Genomic DNA, 20,515 nt, shown 5'->3' on the forward strand with positions numbered 1-20,515 from the left:
TTAATACCTCCATCTTAGCTTGGGCTACCTTAGTCTACCTAGCGGCCGAAGCTAGGTGTAGGCTCAGCCAAGACGTCGTCTACTGTTCTAGATGGCTATTCTCTTCTCTCCTCCAAGACCACTCCCTTGTAGAGAATTGACAGCATACCGAGTCGGATAGATCCTGTTTCACAGATGGAGGCATTGAAGCCTCGAATAACTACCAGAGAAATACTGCCTGGTGGCAGTGCAAGCTAACAAGCTGACATACCGCATTGAAGCGGAGCTTCAGCTTCAACTCTAGAGGCTTGACTTCTGCTGAATCTCGATTGTTCTAATCGTGGAAAGGGTAACTGGAGATCTGAGGGATGAACAAGGTCGGAATAAACAGCACTCGAGAAACAAAGCATTGTTGTACCCCGATATTGATTCAACTTCTAGTTGACGCCCAGCCCATTTTAAGAAGCAAGGATTATCAACCCATGTCTCAATGCTCTGGGGCCATTGGCTGCCCCGAAACGGGTAGATTTTCTCTCAGACTCTGGGCAATGAGATGCAGGTGAAATGAGCAGCTGAAGCGGCAGATCGCCAGCGGTTCGCCAGTATCAGCAGACTGGACGCCTTCAGCTTTCATTTCCCGACCCTCCAGACCATATATACAGACGATTCCGACATGAAAAACGCCGGCTCGTCTGTATAATACCCCCAATCAGCCCCATAAGCCTCTCGTCTCATGCGCCGAGCCGCCAGTCAGCCTTCTGAGACGCTAACGCTCCGCACACATGGATGAGATATACCACAAGATCGCCGAGTTCAATTCACGGCGAATCGTCCAAACACATGACGTCCTCTCGTTCAAGTATAGTGAGCTTTGGAGCAGGGATGATACTGGCATTGTCGACTACCATGAAGGAGTCACTACAATACCTGATGTCGCCTCCTGGCTGGCCATGGAGACGCGAACAGGAACAACAGGACCAGAGTCACTAGTTCTGCGCCTGATATGGCCCAAGTTCATCCTCGACGACAACTGCGTTGAGCTTCCCGAAGATACCAAGAATCAGGTTTTAGACAAGTTTGGTCTTGAGCTTGCATATAATTACTTCTCGAGTTGTGTCGCTGGCGTCAATGCCTTTCCTGAGATTGTTAAGTCTGAAGCAAGCCAGCAGGCCTACACCTTTTGCTATGCGCCTAAACTTGCGTCTATATGGTCACATACTCGCTTCAGGCCACCTTATTTGCGACCAGGTGTCACATATGGCATGATTCTGGCTGGCGATAAAGAGCAGCATTATTTGAAGAAGCTTCTCAAGAGCAAAAGCAAATGGAGCCTCAGCACAGCAAGTCATGCCATGTTTCCTGCATTCCTCTTTGCTTTCATGTTCCATGGAGAGATTGAGGTAACGCAGAACAACATGAAGCCTGGCATCCAACAGATAGAAGCGCGGACAGGGTACTCAGACTTCAAGACTGAACGGAAACATATCGCGGCTGGTGAGCTAGGCACACTGAGCGCACAGATGAGCGGATTCGCAGTCCGCCTAGCGAGTACAGAGAGGAAGGATAAGACGCTACAGAAGCTTCTCGAGTTTGTCCAGCAACGGCTAGGCCTTGGCCAAAGCTCGAACCCTGAAGCAGACGAGCTGATGAAGAACCATGTCGGCGTTCTCCAGAAACGGTTGATGATGCAGGCCATGGACAGGGAGTATACCTTGAAGAGAGTGCAAATCCAAATTGATGTGGTATGTCGGCCGGCCTTAAAGAGAGATGTTTCACAAGATTACTGACGTTTTGCCAGTTGAATAATCTCATATCAGAGAACTACAGCCTCTCCAACTACATCATCTCCATATCCACTCTTCGCGACGCTGCCTCCATGAAAACACTGGCGTTTGTGACAATGTTCTTTTTACCGGGAAGTTTCATTTCAGCTCTCTTCTCGACCGATCTCTTCGATTGGGATAGTGTGCAAGGTGACGGGGGAGATATCGGGGTCAAAACCAAACCGCAGTTTCGGTTATACTGGGCCGTCACCATACCGCTCACCCTCATCACGTTTATTCTATATTTTATGTGGGCTGAGTTCTCCAGCTTTGATCGGAGCCAAAGAAGAGAGCGTAGAAGATGGGGCTTTCCCAGAACTGAGAGCATGAAGGCTCAAGATGAAACCCGGTCACCAATGCAAGTACTGAAAGACCAACGCGAACGTGTTAGTGAGGCGTATGCGATGGCAAAGAGGAGACAGACTGTCTTTGGACAAGGTGATAAAGATGAATCAATAGGTGTAAGGAATGAATAGGCCAAGTACTGGTTATTGAAGATGCCACACATTTCTAATGCGTTGGAAATTATGATAGCGACATTTGGAGCTGGTTAATGATTTGTATGCTAAGGAATACTGGACGACGGTGGAGGCGACAATCTCAATCATGGATGGCATTGTTGAAAGAGCACAATCTGTATGAAAGGAAGAGAGGAAATGCTATGTTGATGATCTACAGTTCGAGATCATTTTTTTTGCCCCGCGATCGAGACTCTGACCCATGTAACATTTGAACAATCAAGAATGGAAATGGGCCTCCAATACAATCGCACTCTCTTGCCCAGACCTTCCCTCTTCCATTTCTTCGGTCCAGCCGTTGAATCTCGATCCCATCTACTCCGTACCTCAGGTAGGCACCTTCCTCGAGTCCCACATGACGGACGTAAAAGTAACAGCTCAATTGGCCATTTTTAATGTGCCCAATCGTGTTGAAGTCGGGGTATAACCTCCGACCACAAACATCCATACCCGCCCGCATGATCGAGGCCTGGGCCTCTAGGTAAGAAACAGCCCGAGATACAGTAGATATATATCTGTACGGTGCAGTACCTTGCACACGAGAGAGCCAGCATCTAGCCTGATCCCTTCTTCCCCTCATTCCCTTTCCTCTTCTTTCCTCTGTTTCCTTCTTTCTTCTTTACACTCTCATTTTCTGTTTTCGGCTGTTTATGTTCATGTGCGCCCGTTATTTTGAGGCGCCGTGACGGTTTTACAGGCTTCATTGGAGGCTTGTGCTGTTACGATCGCCGATCTACGTCAGACGAACTACCTACCTTCCTAGTCACATCAGCTGCAGCTCCAGCGCAAAAATCAAAACAAAGCAGCACAATTTCCGAGGCCTTTGCAAGACGACAGGTCGCGGGTCATCGCAACAATGGCCTCACGTTCAGCTTCGGGTACTGCTAAACCAGCACCGGGGACTGTCGTGCCTGCGCAGCTCGGGTTCCTCGCCATCTTCAACCCTACGCTTGGCAATACCGACGAAACCATCGAGGATCAGATCGTCTACTATGCCTCTGTTACAACACAAGCCGCGCATAATAAGCGCAGGCGCACTCGTGGCCAACCGACTCAGAATATCTCTCCAGAGGAGCGAAACGAGCGTTTGCGACAGATTGGCCTTGCCCAGGGCATGGCTAGCTTCAGCCGCGGTTTTGCGAGCGGTTCAACAGTAGATACTATCGACACCGAGAAGTCAAGAGTCATACTCCATGAGCTCGAACCTGGCTGGTGGATTCTAGCAGTAAGAATACCATGACTTTTTGTTGTTCGTCTTGAGCACCATACTCACCAATGATACTAGAGCATCGACCTCACCAAACTACCTCTCCCTCCTCGGCTCACTACTAAGAAGAGCGAGGCCGCCGAAGAACGATATGAATATTCCAGTCGCGAGATGAAACCCGCGAGCCTGTTGTTGCGCGATCTGCTGCGAGCCCATAGCATCTTCCTCATGCATCATGACTCCTCGTTGAGCGCCCTCTTCGTGCGTAACAAGAGAACCAAGTTCATCACTATATTGAGTCGATACTGGGATCTCTACCTTTCGACCTGGAATGTCATGATGCATGGGAACCCAGCTCGTGATATTTTTGGAGGCATCCCCATTGCGGCCTCTGGTGAGCTAGGCGTAGGCGTCGGCGAGGAAGAACGCGGTAGCGGCGAGCGAGCCGTATTGGAAGGACTGGTTGGGAGAATAGAAGGGCTCGTCGATCTAGTTGTTTCCAAGTTCGGCGACTACAACCCCGAATCGCCTCCTCCAAATGACCCCTATGGCGACCCCGAGCAATGGTTAGGGACAGGAAGAGAACCTGGTCCCGATGACGGTGCCATCTTTTTGGGTACCGGCGCTCTGTCCAGAAAATCAGTGAGAGACGTTACTCACTGGATGGAGGATCTATACACTTGGGGTAACCACGCTTATGGTATCATAGAGAGCCCGACATCGGTTCGACGCGCAAAACGGCGACGGGCAGCGGATCGCCAGCAAGCGGCCCAAGATCAAACAAGGGTACCAGAGAGCGAACTCACGAATTCCCCAGCCTGTTTCCCTGCTGGGGAGAGTTCCGACAAAGACCAGCCCCAAATCCAAGTGACTGAAGACGGCAAACTGGAAAAGATGGTTAGCTACCTCAAGCTGGGCTATGGCACATACTGGTCTCTTCCTGGCGGCACTGGTAGTGGCAATTCTCCTACCAAACAGTCCGAGAATCCGCAGCAGGATCCTGAACCTGCCCAAGACGCAACCAAATTGGCACGGCCCAGCCTTGCGGAACGCACGCCTTCGTATGAAGCTGCTGGCCATTACTTGATTGGTTTAAAGGGGGAGATCAATGAAGATTACAGCGGAACCGAAAGTGGAAGTTCGGACGATGCTGGTGACGGGGCAAACAACTCTCGTACTGTCTTGCGAACTGTAAACATTGAGCTTGAGAGCGAGGCTCTGGATAGACCAGAGGCCATAACGGTGCGTGACTTTGAGCATCCGGCCAGTGCTCTCACGCAATCGCAGGTGGTAGGGAATATGATACCTGGCTACGACTCCCACGATCTCAACAAGGCAAAGAAACTGCGCGTTGTTGTCTACGTTAACCGACCATTCATGTTCACCTTTCTGTTCAATCTACGAACCGACTCCCTTGCTATGGATTCACTCTATCGCTCCCTTCATCATCAACTTGCTCCTTTACGCAAACCTCTTCTCCTCTCAACAAGCTATCGTCCGGAGCGTCCTGAGACCAATGCGGGTTCTGGCAGTAACCACTCTGGAAACAACATATATGATCTCGTCTGGGATCCCGTCTCATTGACGGTTCATTCATCAATACCAAACATACCAGAAGTCTACGATGATACGGAACCGTGGTCCCGTCCTGATGCTCTCAACACTCACCTCCACCTGGTCAATCTCTACATTGGTACAAGGTCCCGTTCAACTGCCCTTGAGCGTACCCAAAAGTCCAGCCGTGGATGGTGGATAGTTTGGACACGTCTGCTCGACCGTCAAGAAGATGCTGCTGTGGGGAATCTCTCTACAATTCACGAAGGCGGAGCTGGCCCAAACACAGACCACGACACCTCTCAAGATGAAGGAGAGAGGAAATATTCTGGACCCGATCCCCGACATCCGGATGTTGCCAAGGAAATCTTCCTCATCCGCCGCGCAAGCGATCACGTCGGGTTCCGTACAGATTCCGCGGAGGGCGCAGGTAAGCTTGCTCAGGGCATCGGCGTCGATACACGCCGCTACGTGGAGGAACTATTGAACCTGCTATGAAAGGTTTCAGAATACACTGCATTCCACTAAATTCATGACTTACGACTTGGACTTGCTATTGGGGGCAGTGCTCTATGTATCAAGCCGCCTTCTTGCATGAGCATGAGAACACGCAAATGGTAAATGCAGTACGATAGACGTCCTATATCCATCCATATATGCATGTTGCGCATACGCAATACGCGCGGCTGGGCCGGGGGTCTTGAGAGTCTGACAATGCCTATTTTTGTATCCGTATCGATAGCTCGTATTCAAAAACGCCTCTGTACGGCGTAGAATCATTAACTAGTAGCCAACCGCGTCTATCCTTGCCCTTTCTTTCTCCTTTCAAGAGGGATCGGAATCCCTTCGTGCAACGCTGCCTGTTTTCCAGCCCTTGCTTACATACGTAAATCCTCAGTGAGGCCGAGGGGTCATCAGTAAAGTCTTAGCTGAAGGGAGTGGCCTCGTTAGACTCTTCCAGCTCCGAGACAGAGTACGGAGTACCCTCTCATTCACCCCTGGATACCAGCTGTTTATTGACTAACCGTGTTATGACATCGACCACCGACAAGGAATTTTGTTATAGTGCAGCAATTCGTCATTATGAACCCGAGCGATATTCATTACCAGAGTCAAGCTCCCCATTTCTGTTGGTTGATCATTAAATGTCCAAGTTCCAGGTTAAACGAGAATTCATTACGGAGTAGAGTTGATCGCTAATAGACCCTGCTAAGGGCATGGATTGGTTGAGTAAGAAGTCACATTGTAGCGACCAGAATACCAGGATCACAAATTAAAACCCGCTCGCTTCATCTGCCCTGAGATTAGATTCAAAATAAACAATGCTAGGCGACATGTCACAACGATTGAGGGGAAATCATATCACACAACATAACGTAATGTAATCAAAAGTGCAGTCCCTGATTGAGGGTGCTGTATTGTTTGTCTATCCGAACGGCGTATCCAAAGTTTATGTACATAGAAGTCAAACGACTGTCAACCGGAGCTGATTCGCCCAAGAAACCGAAAACACCCCAATCCAGAATCTCCAGGTCTAGGTCCAAGTGGTACCCAAGTGCCTTTTTTATGTCTTACGCCCCAGCGCCTTCGGGGCTGAAGAGATTCCCGCTTCATGAAAAGTAACAGTCGTAAGAAAAGGGTATCCTTCGTATTGTTTTCATGATTCAAGAAAACGTGTTTGGCGTGGCGCTTAGTTGAACCACCACTCGACCTCGGTGCGGCCAGAGTCGAGGCTGCCCCAGATCTCCTCGTAGACCTTTCGGCTGACATCAATGTCGTTGAGGGCGCAACCCATACACTTATCGGCGACCTTAGCCTGGCAGGTCTTGCCGTTGGCCTTGATGGTGATTGTCTTGCCGCACATGGGGTTGTTGTTGGAGAGCGGGCCCATCATGAGGTGAGAGAGAGCGACAATGTTGATGGAGTCATCCTTGCCAGTGTCGTCCTCACCGCAAGCACCTTGACCAATATCGTAATAGGTGAACTCACCGTGCTTGGTGTCAGAACCGCCAGAAGAGCTGCTGCCAGAGGAGCTACCGCCAGAGGAAGCTTGGCGGCCTTCTCTGCTGAACGGGAGCGACCTCAGTCTCGGGCTCGCCCTCCTGCTTGGGGGCCTGAGTGGTGGGCTTGGGGGCCGGAGCCTGGGTAGTGGGCTCGACGGGAGCGACGTACTGAGAGGTGGGCTCAGCAACAGGAGCAGCCTCAGTGGTGGGCTTAGGAGCAGGGGGGGGAGTGTAGACGCTGGTGACCAGAGTAGTGGTAGGGGCAGGAGGAGCAGGCTTCTTCTCCTTCTTGGGAGCAACCTTCTTGGGGCCGGCCTGAGTTGTCTCGGGCTGAGGAGCAGTAGTAGGCTCGGCCTCAGGTCGGACCCAGACGGTGGTAGTAGCATCGACCATCTTGGTAACGTACTCGATCTCAGTCACCCACTCAACCTCGGTGACAACAGCGCGCTTCTCGTTCTGGTGGTGACGGCGGTGGTGGTTTCCGTGAGGGTTGGCGTGGGGCTGGGCAACGGCCACAGCGGCGAAGAAGGCGGAAGCAAGAGTGAAAGACTTCATGTTGATATATGGATAGTTTGTTCTTGTTGTTGTTGTTGTTGTTGTTGTTGTTTTCGAGTTCTGTTATTTAACCAAAGAGTGGCTGTAGCTGTGATACGTCTGGTGTGTAGACGAAAGGGTATCTCAACGCGGTGGATTGCTAGGCAAAGGAAGGATGGTTTAGATTCTGTTCCACAGGAATGAATCTATTTCAAAAAAAAGAATTGAATGAATGGACGTTGACCGTCGTGTGAGGGAATGTGTGCGTGAGAGAGAAGAGAGTCCTGCTCAGTGCTCAGGTGGGAATGAGTGGTGTTTGAACTCGAAGAGATCGTAGGTGAAGAAACGAAACAAGGGGAGGAACCGACTCTTCCTTTAATACTACGCCTCGCCGTAAAAGACGGCGCCGGCTCATTATGCTAGCTCTTAAAAGGCTTGGCTTTAGACTAACATTAGTACATTACTCCTAGCCAGGTACCGAAGACTGGAGGTGTGCCATCCATAACCAGCGCTGAACGCAGTGTGTCCACAAGCAACCCGCTGGAACTTGTGAGTCAAGGGTACCGCAACTGTAGGCAAAAGAACCACAGGCGGCGGCGTACCGGATTCATCCCCGGTAGTGGGAGCTGAGAGGGAGTTCCGCTTTGGGGGGGGCCTGGCTACGCGTGGTTTTTTCCAGAGAAATCCACCCACAAGCATAGCCCACACACCCAATTCCAAGCCAGTCAGCCTTTCTCGTGCCTGCGTGCCTGGCCTTGTTCCGAGGTGGATGGTGGAGACGAAACGGGTCACAGCACGGACGTGGCAAGCTGCCATCTCTTTCGCTCCTCAGGAGGTTTTCACCGGGCCATTGGGATCTGCTGGAGCCAGCCATAAAACACGTCCCTGAACCATGCAAACGGTCTGCCCTAACAGCTACGTAAAAAATGCCAGAGCGCTACACAGCCTGAGAACGAGGCCTGAGGACAAGGAGAAGCAAAATCAACCCTGTCGCCCTTCAGGGGTGCCGTGGCACCATCAAGGGGCATTCATCGTGTTGTGCTGCAAAGTTGATCGCCAGCCTCCTCGTTCAGAACTGAACCTCAAAACCCGTCCTCAATCAGCTAGCTGCTTCATCTGAGAACGGCTTTGCGGGGAATAGCGACTCACGTATTGCGGGCCGCGTCATCTCAGTATAGCGAAGTTAAAGAGGTCTTGAACGGAATCATCAGAGTCATCGCCGAGCAACTTGATTTTTCAGATCCCGCACCACCTTCACAGAGAACGCGCGCAGTCCAGTGGTCCGACTCAAGGCATGTTTTCTCACCCAGGATGTTGTGATAGGTCAATCTGCAAGGGGCCGCCCTGTCGTCAGCTTCCGAGTTAGATCTTGTCAGGGCTAAGAGGCAGCCAATGACAGTCTGTATGTGCCTGACGATGGCGGGAGGTCTACGGAGCGAGAAAGCAAGGGACATCTGGCACTGATGGAGGACCAAAGTTGGTGGAGGGGAGACACTGTAAATCGATCTCTGAGTTGTCCTGCTCGCTGGCGCCCTGTGCCTGGCCCGAAACGCAGAGGCTTGAGAGGCTTGAAAGCACTCAACGAGTCAACGTGCATCCGGGAGGTGTGGAGGACGCCATACGCCAAGTTGAAACAAGACCCATTTCTTCCCAGGTTCAGGGCAACGTTAATCTGGGTGCCACCTCATCCACTCACGAACAACCCAACGGCTTGTCTTTGCTGACATGGCTTGCAGCAGTAGGAGGAGTTTGGAAGCCTGGAAGAGTGAGAAAGTACCAGAAAACCCGGTGGTGTGAGGGAAATAAAAAGTCTTCTTTGCCGCCTTCTCTTGCTGGGTCGTTGGGGATAATGTTGGCGCCAATGCATGCGTGACGTTCTCATTTATCGAGTTGTGCTTCCAGTCATTATTCCATTTGCTTCGTTGTCTGTGTGAACATATATGCGCTTTCACTGTGATGCGATGTGATGAAAATCTTACGGTGTGCTTGGGAATTTCTTGAGAAAGATGCAGGCCACAATGACTTGGTTTTCTTTGCTATAAGCGCAGACTTCATTGGTCCAGCTTGTACAGTGCCTATTATTGTAACAAAAACGGCAGACAAGTCTCAGGCACATGTCGCTCGGAGGATAGTCAGTAACGCAGGTGTGGGTGCTCTGCATGTCTATTCTCTCTTCCACGAATTCCGAACCCTCGAATCGGTGGGAAAAGTCAACATTTCGAGGCCCATTATACCTCCATCATAACGACACATACTCGGAGCAATACTGGAGGCGGACTATCATTGAGTCGACTCAAGAACCCTTGGCGATGTTACATTGAAGTCCTGTTGGTCAGACTTACTATGCAGTCCTGTCAGCGTCACTGTGTTTCCTCATAAAAAGATCCAGTCGGGTCTCTGCGCCAGGACTCAACAATGCATGGACAGTTTTCAGGCGCATGCCAACAAAGATGCTGTGTAGACAAAGCGTTCATTGACCTTTTTCATCATCTCGACAGTTGAGATTGACTTTCTTTCTTAGTAGATTTGGTTTGGCCTGTGGTTGGGCGGCTGGTGAAAGAAAAGAGGAAAAGGCCTTGGCGCTGGAAAATGGGTCTATCCTCGTCGAATATTTCTTCGACCTTGAACGCTTTCTTAGCCATTTTGACAAAGGTCATGTCCGCGCGTCTCCTCTTCTTGAAACAAAAGTACACGACAGCTGCGGGGTTAAGCTCTAATAGAGCCTTAAGCGTAGACATCAGCAGAGGGAAAGCAGGTTCGAAATAGACACATTCACCAGCCAATATCACGTCTGGCTTTTGCTCCAGCACGGCAGCTGGCAAGTCTTCGCCCCTACATGGACAGACCAGTCAGCTTAGTGGCTCGCCCTCATCTGACCAGGGGATTGGTACGGCAGAGGAGGATGTTACACATGACAAATGAATTCAAATTCACGTACCAGTTGAGCACCATCGCCTTGGCTTTGTCTTGTAGGTTGTTCAGCTCGATGTTGTGCTTCATCAGCTCATACATCTCCAGCTGGTCCGTCACTAACAACTGATTCTGAAGCTGACATTCTAAGGCGACGGCAAGACCGATGAGACCGCCGCCAGCTCCAAGTTCCAATCTATGACCAACGAGTCAGCAAGTCTACTCCGTCTTTCGGTATACTCACACTGTCTATGCAGACCAAGACAAAGGACCCGGTCCAAGTCACATGCATGCGATAGCAGTGTCGAAGTTGAAGAAAGAGCGCGAAACTCACATTCGAGCGTCAGCAAGACGGTCTTTGTGGTAACGCAACATATGCTTGCCGAGAAGCATTCCCGCGGGCCACGTTTGCCCACCACAACCAGATCGCACATCTTCGTGCACCTTGAGAGGACTGGAGAGAACGCCATCGAAATCGATAGTCGCAACACCACTGGCCTTGAAGGACGGCAATGGAGCAATGTCCTCGCTGATGGTGACCGCGTCCATCAGAGGGGACGACGGTGGACTGCTCATTGCGAAAGAGTTGTCGCTGCTCGGGCCTTCGATTTCAGTCCCTTGGCTTTTGCAAAGGGTCAAGAAGAAAAAAAATAGACTGCACGGAGTAGTCGGATCTATCACGACTAGTTGCCCTCAAGGGATAGGTAGTGTTGAAAGTCGAAGGGATACCTATCAATGCAGTGGAGCTTGAGGAGCGCTGCCCTACAGATAAAGCGAGGAAGATGGGTTTGTTCTATTCAAATGAAGCGAGAGGAAGAACTTTCTATGGCTTTAAGTTGTCGTTCCGGCCCTTCAGGTAGGTAGGTTACTCCCTCTTGCGCCTGCTAACCTAGAATAAGATAGCCTTCTATCGAGTATCTGTGAAAAGCACAACCTAACTACCCTGTGTGTCACCTGCAGACTTTTTCCCCTTCTAATCACAGGAAACTAGGTACCTATGGCATGTCTTCCTACCTACCTAGGTACTCGGCCGCTCCTCTTTTGCCTCTTCTACTGCTTTTTGCACTTGCATACGTGTGCGATCCAGACTCAAATAGACCCTTTTTATTTTTGTTGGCATCCTCCGCTTAAAGAGTTATCGAAACAATTGAGCGATTGGCTCGTTAAAGGCTCTGCGGGACTGACGATAACGACTAAACTAACTACGTATACCAAAACTCATTGTACTCCGTTTGGATAAGGGCTCCTCCACAAATAAATTCGCCGACCTAGTTGCCCTTCAACATGAAAAATCGGGTGTGATCCACTGCTGCCTCACTCGGGCGAGTGTTGCTCGTTACTAAGAAAGCTGAAAGAGTCAAGGGTCGACTCATGCATGTTACATGAGGTTGACAAGCTCCCAGGGAATGGCTCAGATGATAGTATCAATACCCAATGGCCATGCTGAGTTTAATGATCAAGGGAGGCGTTATATGATATCATAGCCAATATATGCTCTTTCAACAACACCATTGCTAATTATTGACTCTCCCTCTCCAGCCCTCCTCCCCTAGCTCAATGAAGCCAGTATCCCGTCAACCTTCATGATTACCATGTCGATTTTTTCATCATCGTCATGCCGAGTGGCTACGATGTCTCACCAGTCTCTCTGGGCTACCAAGCCTTCCATAGGAATGTTGTATCAGCCTACAGTATCGTTTCTTTGGTTATACCCGCCACACGTCAATGTCTCTCCATCCCACGGGAAGTTCAGTTAACCTGAGACATCTTGCCTCCTCTTGAAATGGGCGAATGGATTCAACACCGTTCCCTTAAGTGACTATCACCACCAATTTTTCTCCCGTGGTTCAAAGAGGCTCAGTGGAGAAGCTATACAGGAATGAAGGGCTCAGTATTCCTCTAGCTCAAGTCTTCAGCTTGCCAGCCATCAATATGTCATTCACGATATGCATTCGTACGGTCGTCTATCTCCCGGCCTTCCTGTTTCTCACTTCTCTTTCCTTCATCCTTTCGGCTCTGTTCAGCGAGTTCCTATTCACCTGAATGGCGTTTCATGTTATCCTATTCGAACTTCAACACTGAAAAGTGTATTGCCATGCCATGATGACTTCCTTCATACTCGCTGTTCTCCTTCTCACCATCTCAGGACTCACAAAATCTCAGCCAACAATCAACTACCCGATTAACTCTCAGTTACCACCAGTAGCCCGGTTAGATGAACCCTTCTCTTACGTCTTCTCTCGTTACACATTTCGATCAGACTCCAAAATATCATACTCGCTTGGGGATGCGCCAAAATGGATTTCTATCGACAGCAAAGATCGCCGTCTATATGGCATCCCGACCAACGACACCGTTCCCAGTGGCGATGTGATAGGGCAGAGAGTAGAGATCATTGCCAAGGATGATTCTGGCTCGGCATTGCTAAGTTCAACTCTGGTCGTGTCCAGGAACAAAGGCCCATCCCTCAAAACACCACTTCTGGAGCAGCTTAAGGATTTTGGCGACTATTCGCCGCCGTCATCACTCATCTCGTATCCTTCTACGGAGCTCAGCTTTACTTTTGGTGCCGACACATTTGAATACCAGCCCAATATGATCAACTATTATGCGACTTCAGGCGATGGCAGTCCCTTACCTGCTTGGATGAGGTTCGATGCTGGTTCATTGACATTTAGTGGCAAAACACCTCCTTTCGAGTCACTTATCCAGCCTCCTCAAACTTTTGGCTTCCAGCTTGTCGCTTCAGACATTGTTGGCTTCTCTGCCGTGTCAATTGCCTTCTCTGTCATTGTGGGTAGACACAAACTCAGTGTTGACAACCCCAACATCACTCTGAACACTACCAGAGGGAAGAAGCTTGCATATCGCGGGCTAGCAGATGGTATCAAGCTTGACAACAAACCTGTGAAGATCGACGACCTTGATATTTCAACAGACGGGATGCCGGACTGGCTGTCCTTGGACAAGAAAACATGGGATATCGAGGGAACACCAGGAAAAGGCGATCATTCAACCAACTTCACCATCACACTCCGCGACACATATCAAGATACGCTTAACATATACGCCACTGTCAATGTCTCCACTGCTCTATTTCGCTCAACTTTTGACAGTATTAAGGTCGAGGCTGGAAAAGATGTCGATATTGATTTGCGGCCCTATTTCTGGGACCCTGATGACATTGACCTTCAGATTTCAGCCAGACCGAAGAATGATTGGCTAAAGCTTGATGACTTTAACATTACCGGGAAGATCCCAGTATCGGCTTCAGGAGATCTAAATATTTCCGTGACAGCTTCGTCAAAGACTTTAGACGACACAGAGACCGAGGTTCTAAATTTGAGCGTGATACCGTTCGAGCTTACATCTTCGTCGACAACTCAGTCTCGCACTTCATCAACATCTACGGGCACGTCTACTTCTGTCGCGCCCACCGAAACCTCTGCAGAGCCTGATGTACAGTTGTCTGATGCAGATGGGAGTCTGACAACCGGTACCCTCCTCCTCGCGATTCTTCTGCCTCTTCTGGTCGTCATATTTCTTTCTATGCTGCTTGTTTGTTGTCTCCTTCGGCGCCGCCGCAAACGACAAACATATCTCTCGTCCAAGTTTCGCCATAAGATCTCTGGGCCTGTCCTCGAGAGCCTTCGTGTCAACGGGAGCTCGGCGGCAATGCGAGAGGCCGACAAAGTCGAGATCATCGCAGCTGCAGGCAAACAACAACGCCGCCCGATAAGGACACCCCATTCTGAGATGGATTCGGAAACGCTAGTTATGGCATCTCCAACATTAGGATTCATGGCGACACCTCTTCTTCCTCCGATATTCGTCGCTGAGAATTCCAACACCAGTGTATCTCGGCCCCTTGGTACATCCAGCAGCGAGGATGAAAGAAGATCCTGGGTCACAGTTGGAACTGCAACTGCAGGGCGGCCAAGTCGTGACTCTCTGAGGAGCCAACTGTCGAACTCGACATTATCACAGTCAACTAGTCAGCTGATACCTCCTCCGGTATTTTTATCAGATGCAAGACGAAGGTCTTTCATGGGAGGTAACGATGCAGCTGACTCCTCGCTCAATGGTCTCCCCAACATCCGATCTCAAAGGGCATTATTCCAGCAGGGCTCTGACTACTACACAAGTGGCAATGAAAGCTCATTGGCCTTCGCTTCCTCGCATCTTTCCAGCCCAAGGCTCCTGACCAGGGTTCCAACACGAGCGCCAGATACTGGGCTCGGTTCTCATGCCTCAGTCGGTGATGTTGAGGACCCTTCAATGGGGGCAACTCAGAGCCTGCCAACATTGAGACGGCCGGAGCTAGTACGTCTGTCCACCCAGGAACTACTGGGAGAGGATGTCGGCCCCAGTAGCAGGCCATGGTATGATTTAGAGACACCCAGAGGGCTTTTCAGTGACCCTTCGTTTGGTTCCGGGGAGAACTGGCGTGTGTACGAATCCCAGCGCGATGGGACAGGCGCGTCATATCACCAGCTCGTGGACGAGTCGCCTTTCCATCCTCTTCGACCAAGCACGGCGATGAGCTCGAGCCGTGATGGAGCACGGCCTGGAGAGCGAGCAGATTCGGATCTGATATCCCCCAGCCAATGGGGGGATGCTCAGAATAGCATCAGGGGATCATTGGCCTCTTTACGGCAAGGTTGGGGGCATTCGATGAGCAAGTTGTCTCGCTTGAGTGTAGATCCGCTCAGTGTTCCTGGCAGCAGACACTCGAAGCCAGCAGGAAACTCGTCGGTGAACTGGAGAAGAGAAGATTCGGGCAAGTCAGAAGGTGGCAGTTATGCCTTTCTCTGAGTTGAAGGACAGTGAGTTGAAGTCCTGTATTGATGATGTATATGTTGGAGCATGAGATACCCTGGCGCTTTGTATTTGTTTTGGTATGTTGATACTTTCCTTCTCTTCTTTTCTTTTCCTTTTTCCTCCCTTGGCATTTTGATTGGGAAAGGATAATTTAGATGTTGTTCTCTCTATAGATGGGGTCTCCGAAAACATGTTTGGTCTATATTGGTAGCACAAGTCCTCAAACGACAATCCTCATTTCACTAGATAAATCAAAAATTCTCCATATCTTAATTACTAGCAAGAGACTCCAAATGACAACATGATGTTTTGTACGATAAGGCTAGATTGATGAAAATAGTCTTCAGTGGTCAGTGTTCTAGGGTAAGCTAAATTGTTTGTTATAGACAAGTAGTGGAGGTGGCCTTTAGGGTGTTCCGTATCATCAGGGTTGACGGCTTGATGTGCAGACCTATCCCTTCTTGAAGATTGAGAGTTATCTGAATAATATAACCTGAACCCTTCACTTAAAGACGGGCTCCCTGGTTCCCATTTCTCTGGCCCTCAAGCCTCGGGGATAGCATCATCCTCTAACAAAGAAGCGATCAGCCACAACCGCAGCCACAGCCCTACCTACTATCAATCAATACATCAAACACGCACGGATGGGGGATAAGAAACAGGGTTTTGTAATTTTTTGGAGCCGGACCGGACCGTCATCAAGGGAAGGGCACGCGACCTGATCTGAGGCTATGTGTATGTAGCATCGGATCAAATCAGGTTCTGAACAAGGTAATTCTCAACAGCCACTCAAGGCATGCAAAGTAGCACAAATGAATAATACACGCGGCTAGAAGTGGCGAGGACAAACATGGAAATTTTTCACGCGTGACAGTGAAAAAAAAGGAGCGAACGAGAGGGGACTGTTTAGGCGCCAGCGGCTGACGGAACTCTTACACGGCACGACGCACTCATGCAAAGTTTTTTACCCTCTTAACTAATTTTCATGCATGCAGTGGGCGGTTTTAAAAAGGCTCAACTTATTTTAGTGTATCAATGGGGGTTTGGCCTGTATGGATGCGTACCTACATCATATCTATCTAGTCAGTGACGTGAGGTCATTGTGTCACCTCGAGTGATTTCATGCAAAGCGTGGCTGTTAGTGGCGGTCCCATTCCTATGGGAACAGGGGTTAACTAGCAGAAGAGCAGCCCAGATTGATGATGTAGGGACAGGAACAGTTCAGTGTATTCGCCCCTGCCTTGGAGCAGAATGGTGCTAAGACCAAAGTAGTTGAGCTCTTTCAGATGGGATGGAGGAGCGAGATATCACGGTTGAAAACACCTTGATTGGCACATGCTGGTTGATATACTGTACCTAGGATTATGCCTCGAGGAGCGCAAGATTCAGCAATACCTAAGGTATCCGTAGATAGATGCTGCACTTGACAGTTCCCCCGAGAAAATGCATAGATCCATAGGTATTTACCCAATAGTTACCTGCGAATCCCCCGCCTCGTTTGATTTTCAAAGCCTGCGCCCCAGCTAAAAACGTCCACCACCTAGGTACTGTAGGTAGGCTAGGGGAGGAAAGAAAACTCAGGACCTTGACCCTAAGCGATGAAAATATTAGGTAAATCTCGTCTAAACTTAAGATGCTCTTTGGGAAATTTATTTTGACACCCTAGTTCAAGGTTCGGTGTTTTCTTGCCCCCTAAGGGTAGGTACCGAGGGTGCTATTGTTAGGCAACCGCTCGATCACCTGGGGAGCTCTAAATTTGGTGATCACCACCACTGAAGCCTAGCGATCGCATAGGTAGCTACCTAGCTACAGCACTAGCCCCCCCGACCGACATCACCTTACCTCACCTAACCTCAACAATCCACACATCCAGTTCCATCTCTCACACGTCCAAATCTCCCTCTTCCGCAGAAAACGTGAATCCACCTTTGACCACGCTCCCGGCGCCGGCATCGTAGTCTACCCCATTCATCTTCTTTTTCTACCTTTTGCTTTTGCTATAGTTTCTTCTCCTCATACTCATACTCATACTCATACTCATACCCGTACTTCGTGTTCTTAAGCAAATAACTAAAATTCTCTTGTCGAGCGAGATCTTATCTCGTCATCCCCCCCTCCCTCCTCCTCTTCAAACGACCCTCTCCCCCGCCAACCCCTCGTCGGTCGATCTTCCTCATCTCTTCTCTCCTCTCTCTTCCGCTCGCCGTCCTGTCTCGTCCCAGCAACGCCTAGGCTTTTTTTTCTTTTCGATCGAATCGGCCATAAAAATCTATAGTCATGGGTCAGACTCTATCAGAGCCCGTTGTCGAAAAGGTGCGTCTTGTGCCTTTGAATTCTATGTGCTCGTCTCGATCATCTGCGCGGTTCTGTTCTGTTTTTTTTGTTTTGCATTCGGCCATTGGGATTTAGTACTCGGACCCGGCGCGAGAGGGGCAATCTTGAGCCCCTCACACAGCGCTGGCGCTGGAGCCCACGCAATACCAATTTCACCAGCCGCGCCTATATTCTCAGCCTTGTCGGGAATATCATCGACCGCCGGAGGCTTTGGGCTTGTGATTCGGCTCTTGTGATCATTATTTCCCACGCCCATGTTCACATACTGATATCCGCTTCCCCGATGTTTCCGTCGGCTGCTTTGTCGTCACACCAAGTCCCGCTAACGCTTCTTTTCTATCTTACAGACTTCGGAGAAGGGTGAGGATGAGCGTCTCATCTACGGTGTTTCGGCCATGCAAGGCTGGCGCATTAGTATGGAGGATGCTCACACCGCAGTACTCGACCTCGACTCAGCCAAGTCTCACTCCAGCAAGCTGTCCTTCTTCGGTGTTTTCGACGGACATGGTGGTGACAAAGTGGCACTATTTACCGGCCAAAACATTCACAACATTATCTTCAAGCAGGACACCTTCAAGTCTGGTGACTATGCTCAGGGTCTGAAGGATGGTTTCCTCGCGACCGATCGCGCTATTCTCAACGGTATGCGCCAGCTTTTGGTCCTCTCCGTCCTCCGCCATACCCGATAATGGACAAATCGTCGCCTGGCCTCTGTAATAACAACTGCTAACGTGTTATGTTTTGCCAACATCAGACCCCAAGTACGAAGAAGAAGTTTCCGGTTGCACAGCCTGTGTCAGCTTGATCGCCGGCAACAAGCTCTATGTTGTCAGTTCGCCCCTCGCCTTTGTTCCCCCAATGGCTTTCTCCTTAATACCCCGTTGGAGGATGACATGCGACAAGAAGCTGACACGTAAATTCAGGCCAACGCTGGTGATTCGAGAGGTGTTCTTGGTATCAAGGGTCGTGCCAAGCCTTTATCCCAGGACCACAAGCCCCAACTTGAGAGTCAGTCACATCACTCACGCAACACGAGCGATAGTACTGACATCCACACTAGACGAGAAGAACCGAATCACAGCTGCCGGTGGCTTTGTCGACTTCGGCCGAGTGAACGGAAACCTCGCCCTCTCGCGTGCTATTGGTGATTTTGAATTCAAGAAGAGTGCTGAGTTATCCCCCGAGAACCAAATTGTTACAGCCTACCCCGATGTTGAGCAACATGACCTTACAGACGAGGATGAATTCCTGGTCATTGCTTGTGATGGTAAGCTACGTCGGCTCGAGTGATGAGGGAATAACAGTACTCACTAGCATAGGTATCTGGGATTGCCAATCCTCTCAAGCCGTGGTCGAGTTCGTCCGACGAGGCATCGCTGCCAAGCAGGAGCTCGATAAGATTTGCGAGAACATGATGGACAACTGTCTTGCTTCCAACTCCGAGACCGGTGGAGTTGGCTGCGACAACATGACCATGGTCATCATCGGCTTCCTCAACGGAAAGACCAAGGAAGAGTGGTACGAGGAGATCGCCCGCCGGGTCGCCAACGGAGATGGCCCTTGTGCTCCCCCCGAGTACGGTAAGGATGATACCCGTTCAGTGAATTGAGTTGGACGTCCAGACACAGACTGACGCGAAATTGATAGCCGAATTCCGAGGACCTGGAGTCCACCACAACTTTGAGGATAGCGACAGTGGCTATGAGATGGATCCTGAAAACAAGGGACGAAGCTTTGGAGTTGGTGGGTACCGAGGCCGGATCATTTTCCTCGGCGATGGCACTGAGGTTCTTACGGATTCAGATGATACAGAAATGTTTGACAACGCCGACGAAGACAAAGACCTCGCCAGCCAGGTCACCAAAAACCCGTCATCCGCCGAGAAGGACACCGCTCCTGTAACCGCCCCTGGCGCCGCCGCCGCCGATACGAAACCCGCCGATGCAACCATTACGAAGCCCACCGACAAGGACGCAGCGGAGGAGGTGAGGAAGGAGGCCAGTGCCCAGGAAATCAAGAAGGAAGAATAGGTTGTGGTCTGAAATTACGGGGTAACTGGTTTGAATTCAACCTGGGTGTCGCTTCTTCTCCCTTGCACCTCCGGTTATGTTTCTCGGATCCCAACTTTCTGGGAAGTTTACAGGGCAAGTGGTAGATGGTGGTCACGAGAGGGGGTTGTGATATTCTCATGTTAAGTCTTGCATCTCAACTTGTCGGTGTATTGGTGTCAAACCTGGATCTGGATCGTGCGTACTTCATCGACTTGCCGAGACGCATCACGAGAAGAGCGAGACTCGGGAAAGATATCATGTTCTGGGCTGAGGCGGATACAAGGAAAGAAAGAAAGAAAGAAAGAAGAGCGAGAGAATCCTTTTTTTTTTTTTTTTTTAATGTTTATGCACGCATGGGATTCCCATTTTCTTCACGTCGCCATGAGATCATCCGTCTCATTCCAATTTTCCATTGCGAATGCCAGTCTCCCCCCTCGCAATGCTGGGATGATATGCTCGAGTATGGTTGGATTGCTTTTAGAGGGATCAAGAGGCAGTATAGCATATACAGGACACTAACTGACGGCTCAATTTTGTTTTATGAACGGTAGGCTCGATTCATTCAGACGTGAGTTGGGAAAAATCTATGTCCATATTTCTGCAGGGGCTTTTATTCTACTTCCACATACTTGACACTTTTGTAATGTAGGTGAACATTGAACTGATCTCGAGGGCAACACAGACTGCAGTTCTTAGTGCGAGAAGTAAAGATTTAGTGTTCTCATAACTTCGTTTTTATTTATCGATGTTCTGGCTTTCGTCTCGCCCATCCTCTTGACAA

General features: G+C 49.9%; 6 protein-coding genes across 9 annotated transcripts; 4 read left to right on the forward strand and 2 right to left on the reverse strand.

Annotated features, from left to right (window-relative positions):
* Positions 1 to 527: 527 nt before the first annotated feature.
* FVEG_02984 (hypothetical protein) lies at positions 528 to 2,278 on the forward strand (the record flags this gene model as incomplete). The annotated part of the gene is made up of 2 exons (XM_018890541.1): positions 528 to 1,721; positions 1,778 to 2,278. Exons 1-2 carry the CDS (start codon positions 762 to 764, stop codon positions 2,276 to 2,278), a joined length of 1,461 nt encoding a protein of 486 aa, XP_018746869.1. The 5' UTR covers positions 528 to 761.
* Positions 2,279 to 3,176: 898 nt separating this feature from the next.
* Positions 3,177 to 5,579, forward strand: FVEG_02983 (hypothetical protein; the record flags this gene model as incomplete). The annotated part of the gene is made up of 2 exons (XM_018890540.1): positions 3,177 to 3,545; positions 3,606 to 5,579. 2 exons carry the CDS (start codon positions 3,177 to 3,179, stop codon positions 5,577 to 5,579), a joined length of 2,343 nt encoding a protein of 780 aa, XP_018746868.1.
* An 877-nt stretch (positions 5,580 to 6,456) lies between these two features.
* FVEG_02982 (hypothetical protein) lies at positions 6,457 to 8,182 on the reverse strand. Its single transcript, XM_018890539.1, has one exon. The coding sequence runs from the start codon at positions 7,468 to 7,470 to the stop codon at positions 6,772 to 6,774; it is 699 nt and encodes a 232-aa protein (XP_018746867.1). The 5' UTR covers positions 7,471 to 8,182; the 3' UTR covers positions 6,457 to 6,771.
* A 1,331-nt stretch (positions 8,183 to 9,513) lies between these two features.
* FVEG_02981 (hypothetical protein) lies at positions 9,514 to 11,609 on the reverse strand. The gene is made up of 3 exons (XM_018890538.1): positions 10,863 to 11,609; positions 10,557 to 10,724; positions 9,514 to 10,450 (listed from the first exon to the last, which is right to left on the reverse strand). The coding sequence occupies exons 1-3, from the start codon at positions 11,102 to 11,104 to the stop codon at positions 10,105 to 10,107; spliced, it is 756 nt and encodes a 251-aa protein (XP_018746866.1). The 5' UTR covers positions 11,105 to 11,609; the 3' UTR covers positions 9,514 to 10,104.
* A 639-nt stretch (positions 11,610 to 12,248) lies between these two features.
* On the forward strand, positions 12,249 to 15,663 carry FVEG_02980 (hypothetical protein). Its single transcript, XM_018890537.1, has one exon. The coding sequence runs from the start codon at positions 12,629 to 12,631 to the stop codon at positions 15,341 to 15,343; it is 2,715 nt and encodes a 904-aa protein (XP_018746865.1). The 5' UTR covers positions 12,249 to 12,628; the 3' UTR covers positions 15,344 to 15,663.
* A 1,547-nt stretch (positions 15,664 to 17,210) lies between these two features.
* Positions 17,211 to 20,501, forward strand: FVEG_02979 (protein phosphatase). Of its 4 annotated transcripts, none has more exons than XM_018890536.1 (7): positions 17,211 to 17,662; positions 18,031 to 18,325; positions 18,438 to 18,511; positions 18,607 to 18,950; positions 19,003 to 19,263; positions 19,331 to 19,426; positions 19,487 to 20,501. In XM_018890536.1, exons 3-7 carry the CDS (start codon positions 18,507 to 18,509, stop codon positions 19,711 to 19,713), a joined length of 933 nt encoding a protein of 310 aa, XP_018746864.1. In that variant the 5' UTR covers positions 17,211 to 17,662; positions 18,031 to 18,325; positions 18,438 to 18,506; the 3' UTR covers positions 19,714 to 20,501. The 4 variants fall into 4 exon arrangements, with proteins under 4 accessions (XP_018746864.1, XP_018746861.1, XP_018746863.1 ...); XM_018890533.1 differs by having other exon boundaries at positions 18,607 to 18,691; positions 18,744 to 18,950; positions 19,331 to 20,501; XM_018890535.1 differs by having other exon boundaries at positions 19,331 to 20,501.
* Positions 20,502 to 20,515: the final 14 nt, after the last annotated feature.

This window comes from Fusarium verticillioides, chromosome 5 (assembly GCF_000149555.1).
Source record: "Fusarium verticillioides 7600 chromosome 5, whole genome shotgun sequence".
Lineage (NCBI taxonomy): Eukaryota > Fungi > Ascomycota > Sordariomycetes > Hypocreales > Nectriaceae > Fusarium > Fusarium verticillioides.